Source organism: Microcaecilia unicolor, chromosome 3 (genome assembly GCF_901765095.1).
Source record: "Microcaecilia unicolor chromosome 3, aMicUni1.1, whole genome shotgun sequence".
Taxonomy (NCBI): Eukaryota; Metazoa; Chordata; class Amphibia; order Gymnophiona; family Siphonopidae; genus Microcaecilia; species Microcaecilia unicolor.
The window spans coordinates 534,417,208-534,429,650 of NC_044033.1; the positions used below are offsets into that span (position 1 = coordinate 534,417,208).

The 12,443-nt window shown below is 43.6% G+C and overlaps 1 protein-coding gene across 1 annotated transcript in view; it reads left to right on the top strand.

The window, feature by feature from the left end:
• Nucleotides 1-12,443, top strand: part of DSE (dermatan sulfate epimerase) — a 167,596-nt gene that overhangs the window by 36,790 nt on the left and 118,363 nt on the right. The window contains exon 3 of the mRNA XM_030199227.1: nucleotides 10,268-10,736. Coding sequence (XP_030055087.1) covers nucleotides 10,321-10,736 — 416 coding nt within the window. The 5' untranslated portion in view covers nucleotides 10,268-10,320. The remainder of the gene's footprint in view (nucleotides 1-10,267; nucleotides 10,737-12,443) is intronic.

Below are 12,443 nucleotides of genomic sequence, written 5' to 3' on the forward strand. Positions count from 1 at the left end.
TGTCCTCTGACTGCATATGCAAAAGGGTACGCTTAAATCTTGCAGAATCCAGTGTGAAAAACCTTTCAGTTCTGTATCTGCATCAAATGTGGCATAGAATTCAGCTTTAAACCTGTATCGACATTGGTAACATAGTAAGTGACGGCAGAAAAAGACCTATACGGTCCATCCAGTAAAGTTTGACATCGGATTCAGTGCTGGCACTATGCAAGGACTCTGTGTCTTCCTCGTTGGTGCCGCATGCATCGAGGGACTGGCAGCATAAATAAACCTAAGAAGCATCACCATCATTCTCCCTCCAGGCACTATACCAACACCTCCCCTGCATTGACTTCCTCTATATATGTGAAGTGACCATTGTCCTTCTTTACAACTTACTTCTCAGCGAAAGCCTCTGAGGTCCTCGATCTCCTATGCCTGCACAGGCTATACTTCAGGCATCACTTTCTCAGCTGGCACCAGTGCCTATTCCACAGGAAGAAATCTGGGCTGTGCTCAAACAGGAGCTCTCGGGGCTACTGCATATGCAGTCTGTTCAGCCTTACAGGGTGCTTTCGCCAGCGTCAGCCCAGCCTGTTGATACATTAGAGAGACGGTCACAAGAGAGGTCCTGCACACAGGCTCGGTGTCGACTTTCAGGGCATTACAAACCCAACAAGATGCATGCATCAACGTCTTTAGTCTTGACGCTTTTCTACGCAGAGCCGACGCTCTAGACGACACAATCTTCCACATACCTCCCAAGAGGAGTACTTTTAAGAGTCAGACTCTGACCTCTCCTGGGAGACAGATTAGGACCCACAGGACCTCTCAGCTGTGGAGGCCTGTGGCATCCCATCTCACCCTTCTCTGCCGCCTGAGAGACATAAGTCTCCTCCAAATAGTATATTGTTTAACGGCTTTGTTCGTGAAATGGCCCAAGCCATACCTTTCAAATTATTTTATTTTATTTATAGCATTTATATCCCACATTTTCCCACCCGCGGGCAGGCCCAATGTGGCTTACAACAGTAAAGGGCTGAAAAGGCATACATTAATTTGGCATAAACAATCAAGTACATGAAAGTAGGAGTGATCAGTAAGTAATTACAGAGAAGGGGAAGGGGTAAGAAAGTGGAGGATGTCATTAAGATAGGTACAGTTCAACAGTTAGGGATGCAACGGCGGGACTTTAGCGTCAACTATTCCAAATAAGGTGGTCTTGAGTGCTTTCCTGAAGGTCAGATGATCGGGAGTAGTTTTTACAGATTTAGGTAATCCATTCCACAAATGAGCACCAACATAGGGGAAGGTGGATGCGTTAGTGGCTTTATACCTGAGGCCAGAACATGTAGGGTAATGGAGAGTTAAGTAGGAACGAGATGATCTGTCAGAGTTCCTAGGTAGTAAGTTGATAAGGTTATCCATATAAGCTGGAGCTTCTCCGTAGAGGATTTTATGCGCCAAGGTACAAACTTTAAAGGTGATCCGATCTTTAACGGGTAGCCAATGTAGTTTCTCATGCAGTGGCCTTGAACTTTCGAACCTTGATGTTCCATAGATCAGCCGTGCAGCAGTATTCTGAGCAGTTTGTAATTTTCTTTGAAGCATTTATTTGCACCCTGCATAGATTCCATTGCAATAGAGTCATTCCGTGTCAAGTGGACCAATTTTAAAGGTCGTCCCCACCTCACCATCTCAGATTTTGATGAAATTTGGTACATAGTTTCTTTATGATGATAAACTAAGCTGTGCAAAATTTTAGTTCAAAAGACTAAAAAGTGGAGGTTCTAGGAGACCTCAAGTAAAGGGTTGCAAAATGTCGCCTGAGCAAAAATGACATTTTGGGCCAACTTCCAGAAGCTGTAAAACTGGAAGTTTTAGTAGTACAAGGGGGATATTTGGAGAACCTGCACTACTTTTAGGGCTTAATGAACTGGCAAAACCCCATGTTCCTAGTCCTCTTACATTTTGAATGGTTTAGGCTCAAACTTTGCCAAAAAGAACGGCAAAAATCAATTTACAGCGATGTTGAGGCTGCTGTAGTTTCTAAACTAGTTGGCCTTTCAGGTTGATTTTTGGTAGGTGTACTAAATGCACGGCTGTAATGAGGCATTCCAATTTGCAGCACTTTCCTTCAAGTGGTTGAAAAATTATAAGCGTTCAAAGTTGGTATAAAAAGCATTTTTGCCCATTTTGGGCTATCTTTGATGCCCTTGATCTCCAGTGGGACAGCTTCAATATTCTTTCTTTTAGCACCATTAGAAAGAGCAGATTCCCTTCTATCAGAATATGTAGTTTTCAATTTGGAGTCTCTCCATATAAGGATTGCAAAAAAAGTGTTTTTTTGGCCAGTATTGTTGAATGATAGATGAAACGGATATAGGGCCCATCGATGTTTCTAATTGCTGTATAAGTCACTCAGTTGCTTTAAGCATGCGTTGGTCCATGGTGGCTACACCACTGCCAATTCAATAGGAAGTGGCAACCTCATCGCCAAGAGGTCACGCCCGATAGCCAGGCAAGTCCAGCCACTTGGCACAGGTTCCCAAGCCTGAAGGTGGGCATCTTACTTGAGGTTCCCAAGCCTCATTTGGTTGTCTTTGCCTAGTTTCTCAAGCCTAATGGGGGTGTCTTAATGGTTCCCAAGTAAAACCTCAGTGCTGAAGTGACAAGAATTTTTCACTGATAAGTTTCACTGCTGTTTCTGGAAATGTATACTGTCGTCCAAGTGCTGTAGTTGCTGGTACTGGAAGAACTGCTAGAATATGCGTCCAACCGGGCGAGGAGTATGGGAGAAAAGATATCCTCCATGGCAGAGGGCCACGACTGAAGCAGAGTCTTCGGGGTAAAGCCAAGTTTCAGTTAGGGCAAGCAGATGGATTTTAAGGAGAAATATGTAATTTATCCTTAAAATTGAGTGTGGTACTGGAAGATTGGAGGGTGGCCAGTGTAAAGCCGATTTTTAAAAAAGGTTCCAGAGGAGATCCGGGAAATTATAGACCGGTGAGTCTGACGTCAGTGCCGGGCAAAATGGTAGAGACTATTATTAAGAACAAAATTACAGAGCATATTCAAAAGCATGGATTAATGAGACAAAGTCAACATGGATTTAGTGAAGGGAAATCTTGCTTCACCAATCTACTACATTTCTTTGAAGGGGTGAACAAACGTGGATAAAAACTGGTTAAAAGATAGAAAACAGAGAGTAGGGTTAAATGGTCAGTATTCTCAATGGAGAAGGGTAGTTAATAGGGTTCCCCTGTGCTGGGACCGCTGCTTTTTAACATATTTATAAATGACCTAGAGATGGGAGTAACTAAATTTGCTGATAACACAAAGTTATTCAAAGTCGTTAAATCACAGGAGGATTGTGAAAATTTACAAGAGGATCTTACGAGACTGGGAGACTGGGCGTCTAAATGGCAGATGACGTTTAATGTGAGCAAGTGCAAAGTGATGCATGTGGGAAAGAGGAACCTGAATTATAGTTACGTCATGCTCTTTGATTCCATGTTAGGAGTCACGGACCAAGAAAGGGATCTAGGTGTCGTCGTTGATGATACGTTGAAACCTTCTGCTCAGTGTGCTGCTGTGGCTAAGAAAGCAAATAGAATGTTAGGTATTATTAGGAAAGGAATGGAAAACAAAAATGAGGATATCATCATGCCCTTCTATTGCTCCATGGTGCGACCGCACCTCAAATATTGTGTTCAATTCTGGTCGCCGTATCTCAAAAAAGACAGTGGATTAAAAACTGGTTGAAGGATAGGAAACAGAGAGTGGGGTTAAATGGGCAGTATTCACAATGGAGAAGGGTAGTTAGTGGGGTTCCTCAGGGTTCTGTGCTAGGACCGCTGCTTTTTAATATATTTATAAATGATTTAGAGATGGGAGTAACTAGCGAGGTAATTAAATTTGCTGATGACACAAAGTTATTCAAAGTCGTTAACTCGCGACAGGATTGTGAAAAATTACAGAAGGACCTTACGAGACTGGGAGACTAGGCGGCTAAATGGCAGATGACGTTTAATGTGAGCAAGTGCAAGGTGATGCATGTGGGTAAAAAAGAACCTGAATTATAGCTACGTCATGCAAGGTTCCACGTTAGGAGTTACAGACAAAGAAAGGGATCTGGGTGTTGTCGATAGTACACTGAAACTTTCTGCTCAGTGTGCTGCTGTGGCTCGGAAAGCGAATAGAATGTTGGGTATTATTAGGAAAGGTATGAAAAACAGGTGTGAGGATGTTATAATGCCGTTATATCGCTCCATGGTGCGACAGCACCTTGAGTATTGTGTCCAATTCTGGTCGCCGCATCTCAACAAAGATATAGTGGAATTGGAAAAGGTGCAGCGAAGGGCGACTAAAATGATAGCGGGGATGGGATGACTTCCCTATGAAGAAAGACTAAGGAGGCTACGGCTTTTCAGCTTGGAGAAGAGACGGCTGAGGGGAGACATGATAGAGGTATATAAAATAATGAGTGGAGTGGAACAGGTGGATGTGAAGCGTCTGTTCACGCTTTCCAAAAATACTAGGACTAGGGGGCATGCGATGAAACTACAGTGTAGTAAATTTAAAACAAATCGGAGAAAATGTTTCTTCACCCAACGCGTAATTAAACTCTGGAATTTGTTGCCGGAGAACGTGGTGAAGGCGGTTAGCTTGGCAGATTTTAAAAAGAGGTTAGACTGTTTCCTAAAGGACAAGTCCATAAATCGCTACTAAATGGATTTGGGAAAAATCCACAATTTCAGGAATAACATGTACTACTACTACTGCTATTTAGCATGTCTATAGCGCTACAAGGCGTACGCAGCGCTGCACAAACATAGAAGAAAGACAGTCCCTGCTCAAAGAGCTTACAATCTAATAGACAATAAAGTAAGCAAATCAAATCAATTAATGTGTACAGGAAGGAGGAGAGGAGGGTAGGTGGAGGCGAGTGGTTACGAGTCAAAAGCAATGTTAAAGAGGTGGGCTTTCAGTCTAGATTTAAAGGTGGCCAAGGATGGGGCAAGACGTAGGGGCTCAGGAAGTTTATTCCAGGCGTAAGGTGCAGCGAGACAGAAGGTGCAAAGTCTGCAGTTGGCAGTAGTGGAGAAGGGAACAGATAAGAAGGATTTATCCATGGAGCGGAGTGCACGGGAAGGGGTGTAGGAAAGGACGAGTGTGGAGAGATACTGGGGAGCAGCAGAGTGAGTACATTTATAGGTTAGTAGAAGAAGTTTGAACAGGATGCGAAAATGGATAGGGAGCCAGTGAAGCGACTTGAGGAGAGGGGTAGTATGAGTAAAGTGACCCTGGTGGAAGACGAGACGGGCAGCAGAGTTTTGAACCAAATGGAGAGGGGAGAGGTGACTAAGTGGGAGGCCAGCAAGAAGCAGATTGCAGTAGTCTAAACGAGAGGTGACAAGGGTGTGGATGCGGGTTTTGGTAGAGTGCTCGGAAAGAAAGGGGCGGATTTTACGGATGTTGTAAAGAAAGAAACGACAGGTCTTGGCGATCTGCTGGATATGAGCAGAGAAGAGTCAAAGATGACAAGGCTTCGAGCTGAGGAGACAGGGAGAATGAGAAAGCCATCAACAGAAATAGAAAATGGGGGGAGTGGGGAGGTGGGTTTGGGGGGAAAAATGAGAAACTCGGTTTTGGTCATGTTTAATTTCAGGTGGCGTTGAGACATCCAGACAGCAATGTCAGACAAGCACGCTGAAACTTTGGTTTGGATGCAAGGTGAGATATCAGGGGTAGAAAGGTAGATTTGGGAATCATCAGCATAGAGATGGTAGGAAAAGCCATGGGATGAGATTAATGAACCAAGGGAAGAAGTGTAGATAGAAAAGAGGAGGGGACCAAGAACAGAACCCTGAGGTACGCCGACAGGCAGAGGGATAGAAGTAGAAGAGGATCCACCAGAGTGAACATTGAAGGTGTATAGAAGGTGTATAGAATGTTTGTACGTTTGGGAAGTTTGCCAGGTGCCCTTGGCCTGGATTGGCCGCTGTCGTGGACAGGATGCTGGGCTCAATGGATTCTTGGTCTTTTCCCAGTGTGGCATTACTTATGTACTTAAGTAGAAAAGGTGCAGAGAAGGGCGACGAAAATGATAAAGGGGATGGGACGACTTCCCTATGAGGAAAGGCTAAAGCGGCTAGTACTCTTCAGCTTGGAGAAAAGGCGGCTGAGGGGAGATATGATAGAGGTCTATAAAATAATGAGTGGAGTTGAACGGGTAGATGTGAAGCGTCTGTTCACGCTTTCCAAAAATACTAGGACTAGGGGGCATGCAATGAAGCTACAGTGTAGTAAATTTAAAACAAATCGGAGAAAATGTTTCTTCACTCAACGTGTAATTAAACTCTGGAATTCGTTGCCAGAGAATGTGGTAAAGGCGGTTAGCTTAGCAGAGTTTAAAAAAGGTTTGGATGGCTTCCTAAAGGAAATGTCCATAGATTATTATTAAATGGACTTGGGGAAAATCCATTATTTCTGGGATAAGCAGTATAAAATGTTTTGTACATTTTGGGGATCTTGCCGGGTATTTGTGACCTGGATTGGCCACTGTTGGAAACAGGATGCTGGGCTCAATGGACCTTTGGTCTTTCCCAGTATGGCAATACTTATGTACTTATGGAGAGTACGAGAGATAAAGAGGTCATGGATATAGGAAAGTTTGTTACAGACAAAGCGGGCATTCCACAGAGCGCAAGAGAGAGGCAGGGAAGAAGGGGGGAGGAGAGGAACAGAAATTAGATTGGAGATATCAAGGTGTGACCTGCCCAAATAGGATGAGAGCTGATGTGGATGACCAGAATTGGGACAGTCTGCCCAGCTTTTTGTTTCTTTTGATCCCAACAGGTTGGGGGTTTCGATCGGGTAACGCACATTTCTAATTGGCTGGCAGATTTTATTTCCAAGCTGGGCTGGACTTTGAGGGTCATGCCACGGCTCATAATACATAGTAACATAGTAGATGACGGCAGAAAAAGACCTGCACGGTCCATCTAGTCTGCCCAACAAGATAAACTTATATGTGCTACTTCTTGTGTATACCTTACCTTGATTTGTATCTGCCATTTTCAGGGCACAGACCGTAGAAATCTTGCCCAGAACTAGCCCCACCACCCAAACACCAGCCCCGTCTCCCAATCTCAGCTAAGCTTCTGAGGATCCATTCCTTCTGCACAGGATTCCTTTATGTTTATCCCACGCATGCTTGAATTCCGCTACCGTTTTCATCTCCACCACCTCCCGTGGAAGGGCATTCCAAGTATCTACCACTCTCTCCGTGAAAAAATACTTCCTGACATTTTTCTTGAGTCTGCCCCCCTTCACTCTCTTATCATGTCCTCTCGTTCTACCGCCCTCCCATCTCCGGAAAAGGTTCATTTGCGGATTAATATTTTTCAAATATTTGAACGTCTGTATCATATCACCCATGTTTCTCCTTTCCTTCAGGGTATACATGTTCAGGTCAGCAAGTCTCTCCTCATACGTCTTGGAACGCAAATCCCATACCATTCTCGTAGCTTTTATTTGCACTGTTTCCATTTTTTTTTTTTTTTTTTTTACATCCTTAGCATGGTACGGCCTCCAGAACTGAACACAATACTCCAGGTGGGGCCTCACCAACGACTTATACAGGGGCATCAACACCTATTTTCTTCTGCTGGTCACACCTCTCTCTATACAGCCTAGCAACCTTCTGGCTATGGCCACCGCCTTGTCACACTGTTTTGTCGCCTTCAGATCCTCAGATACTATCACCCCAAGATCCCTCTCCCTGTCCGTAACTGTCAGACTCTCCCCGCCTAACACATACTTCTCCCGTGGATTTCTACTCCCTAAGTGCATCACTTTGCATTTCTTCGCATTGAATTTTAATTGCCAAACCTTAGACTATTCTTCTAGTTTCCGCAGATCCTTTTTCATGTTTTCCACTCCCTCCCCGGTGTCCACTCTGTTACAAATCTTAGTATCGTCCGCAAAAAGGCAAACTTTACCTTCTAACCCTTCGGCAATGTCACTCACAAATATATTGAACAGAATCGGTCCCAGCACCGATCCCTGAGGCACTCCACTACTCACCTTCCCGTCCTCCGATCTAATTCCATTCACCACCACCCTCTGGTTTCTGTTCGTCAACCAATTCCTAATCCAGTTCACCACTTCAGGTCCTATTTTCAGCCTGTCCAGTTTATTCAAGAGCCTCCTGTGGGGAACCGTGTCAAAAGCTTTGCTGAAATCTAAGTAGATTACGTCCATAGCACGTCCTTGATTCAATTCTCCAGTCACCCAGTCAAAGAACTTGGAGTGGAGGAGTAGCCTAGTAGTTAGCGCAGCAGGCTTTGAACCTGGCAACCTGGGTTCAATTCCCACTGCAGCTTCTTGTGACCTTGGGCAAGTCACTTAGCCCTCCATTGCCCCAGGTCCAAAAACTTAGATTGTGAGCCCTCTAGGGACAGAAAATATCTGCATATAATGTTTGTCATGCTGCGTACATCTAATAGCGCTATAGAAATTATTATTAGTAGTAGAGCCATGGCTATGTCGGTAGTCCACTAGAGGTCAGCTTCCATTGCAGAAATTTTCAAGGCTGTGACATGATCTACTTTCCACACATTCACATCACGCTGCTGCCCTGCGCAGGATATCAGCAACAGTCGGTTCGGGCAGTGTTTCAGAGTCTGTTAGGGGTCTAGAATCTAACTCCACCCTTCTAGGTCTGTTTTATTCCGTTCCAAACTGCACTGTCGTTCAGATTATCATTTTAGGTTAATCTGCATTTGCGAGGCCCAATTGACCACCGTTTGTTGTTTTTGGTAAGCCTGGATGCTACGGATTCCCCACATGTGAGAATATGAGAGTCTGCTTGTCTTCGGAGAAAGCGAAGATACTTACCTGTAGCAAGTGTCCTCCGAGGACAGCAGGCTTCATATGCTCACAACCCCACCCACCTCCCCTTGGAGTTGTCTCCTTCATTATTTTATTTCCTTGTTTTTGGTTTGAAATTAAACTGAGGTAACTGCGTTCTCACTGCGGGCGGGAAGGCATGCATGCATGTGCAGTGGAGCGCGGGTCGCGCTTCAGAAAGCTGTTTTTTCACTTTGGCACAAATACTGGACTAGATGACGTGGATCGGCATCTACCCACACGTGAGAATATGATGCCTTCTGTCCTCGGAGAATACCTGCTACAGGAAGTATCTTCGCTTTAAAACCTTACTACCTCTGCTATTCAACAAACCTGCCTACAAGACCGGGTGCAAAATACTTTAAGGAATAAAACTACTACTACTACTATTTAGCATTTCTATAGCGCTACAAGGCATACGCAGCGCTGTACAAACATAGAAGAAAGACAGTCCCTGCTCAAAGAGCTTACAATCTAATAGACAAAAAATAAATAAAGTAAGCAAATCAAATCAATTAATGTGAACGGGAAGGAAGAGAGGAGGGTAGGTGGAGGCGAGTGGTTACAAGTGGTTACGAGTCAAAAGCAATGTTAAAGAGGTGGGTTTTCAGTCTAGATTTAAAGGTGGCCAAGGATGGGGCAAGACGTAGGGGCTCAGGAAGTTTATTCCAGGCGTAGGGTGCAGCGAGATAGAAGGCGCGAAGTCTGGAGTTGGCAGTAGTGGAGAAGGGAACAGATAAGAAGGATTTATCCATGGAGCGGAGTGCACGGGAAGGGGTGTAGGGAAGGACGAGTGTGGAGAGATACTGGGGAGCAGCAGAGTGAATACATTTATAGGTTAGTAGAAGAAGTTTGAACAGGATGCGAAAACGGATAGGGAGCCAGTGAAGGGTCTTGAGGAGAGGGGTAGTATGAGTAAAGCGACCCTGGCGGAAGATGAGACGGGCAGCAGAGTTTTGAACCGACTGGAGAGGGGAGAGGTGACTAAGTGGGAGGCCAGCAAGAAGCAGATAAAAGTAAGCAGTTAAAACTACAGATAAATATTTAATGTCTACCAAGACCAGTGGTATAGAATCAAATAGCAGAAATTTAACAGTTTTTAAAATGCAGTGCATAGATCCAGATCACATGTAATGTATACCTAATAACTAAAGCGAAGGTAGTCAGCATAATACATTTACTGAAAGAGATTCAAAATGTTTTCTAGAAGAATAAAAGCAATGGTTAATGTTGGTAATTTATTTTTAAATTTGCTAACATAAAACCAGTAGTTATACTTTTTCCATTAGACATTGTCATTTGCTTTTTTCTTTTCTGAAGCATCTTCGTTCTTAAATCCTCTAATTTTCATTTCATCTGTGTTCTTTTCTAGGAAGTCCTAAAGATGATCTGGTTGGTCCTAGGATTTGGAAATTCAATGCCACAATGAAGACTTATACGCGGGGGGCACCCACTGTGTTTTTCTTATGTTTTGTTTGCTGTATTGTGTCCTGTAAAGTAGGTGAATACCCAAATCCTGTAATTCCGTTCCTCAATGCAAATTATGACAGCCACCCCATGCTCTACTTTTCTAATCAAGACATAGAGGAGCTACAACTCAAGGCAGAGAGCACTCATCAGCATATTACAGCTCGCATAACTCAGGCTGCTCACACTATGCTGGCAAATCCTGGTGAATATCTTCCTCCTTGGGACCCCGAGGACTTTAGTGCTCGATGGAATGAAATATATGGGAATAACCTGGGTGCTCTGGCAATGTTCTGCGTCCTGTATCCTGAGAACTCGAAAGCTCTGGACTTGGCCAAGGAGTATATGGAAAGGATGGCAGCTCAGCCTAGTTGGTACATTTTTATCTTTCTCTTTCATATCTCTTTCATCTAGAATAGTGACAAGTTATGCATTATAATGTCTGTGTTGTCTGCTTAAGGCTTGCTTAAATCATTAATGATGTGGTGTATATTGAACCAACACACAGAAAGGGGATACCTAATTGCAAAGATACAAATTTACAACACAAAAGGCAGTCAGGGTATACAGAAATAACATGTTTAATCACATCAGCTAATACAATTACATACAAAACCATATAATATGGTGGGTTGCCAAAAAATATAAATCGCTGTCCACTGATGATCCGTTCTGATTAAAATCATCAAGTATTTATTTATTACATTTGTATCCCACATTTTCCCACCTATTTGTAGGCACAATGTGGCTTACATAGTACCAGAGAGGCCTTTGCAGGCTCCGGTGTGAACAAATACAGGGTGATATGGTAAGATCAAGTTCATGTGGTACAGCCACATTGGGGAATCGGAGAACCGAGGAGTTGTGTTAATGTCCATTACGTGCTTTAGTTTGGTTGTGTTGCAGAGATTAGGCATTTAAGTTGGATCGGTAGGGTATGCCTTTTTAAAGAGGTTGTTTTTTTTAGTGATTTCCGGAAGTTTAGGTGGTTGTATGTCGTTTTCAAGGCTTTTGGTAATGCGTTCCACAGTTGTGTACTTATGTAGGAAAAACTAGATGGTAAGTTGTTTTGTATTTAAGTCCTTTGCAGCTTGGGTAGTGCAGATTTAGATAAGATCGTGTTGATTCGGATGTATTTCTAATTGGTAAGTCGATCAAGTCTGTCATGTAACTTGGGGCTTCTCCGTAGATGATTTTGTGAACCATGGTGCAGATTTTGAAGGTGATGCGTTCTTTGGTTGGGAGCCGGTGTAGTTTTTCGCCGAGGGGTTTTGTGCTTTCAAATCGCGTTTTACCAAATATAAGCCTAACTGCCGTGTTTTGAACTCTCTGAAGTTTCTTTAAGGTTTGTTCTTTACATCTCCATAAATTCCATTGCAGTAATCTAAGTGACTTAGTACCATTGATTGTATCAGGTTGCAAAATGTTTTCCTCGGGAAGAATTGCTTCACACGTTTGAGTTTCCACATTGAGTGGAACATTTTCTTTGTTGTGGATGCCACTTTGGTTCTCTAGTGTTAAGTTACGGTCCATTGAAACGCCGAGGATTTTCAAGCTGTCTGAGATAGGAAGGGTGTGATCTGGGGTGTTGATACTCAAGGGGATGTCCAAGTTCAGCATGATGCCTACTTCAGGTGTTTCCTAAAAATTAAGGGGACCCCTTTTACTAAAGGGCATTGAGCTCTTAACGTGCATGTAGCATGTGAAAAACAGGCTACTGTGAAATGCATTAAAATATTTTGCATTATTTTGTCAGGTACTAAGTGTACATTATTTAAAATAGCAAAAACGTTTGCTGGAGCCTTCTAGCACGCCACGTGTCCGAGTGCGCATGCACCAAGTGCCTTCCCACCTGCCGCGTGGCCACACTCCTCAGTTGCTTATTTTCCGCCTGAGGAGCGACAGCTGTTTACCCTGGCTCCGCTTCTCCGCCTGGGACAGCCTTCAGTGCTGTTTTCGTGGTATTAGCTTTTTTTCTCCGCCTTTTTTCTTTTTTTCTTTAGTTAAAAAAAATAGTTTCCTTTTATTTCGTAGTTTTATTTTTTGGCCCGCGTAAAGTTTTTTTTAAAATCACGGCCGTC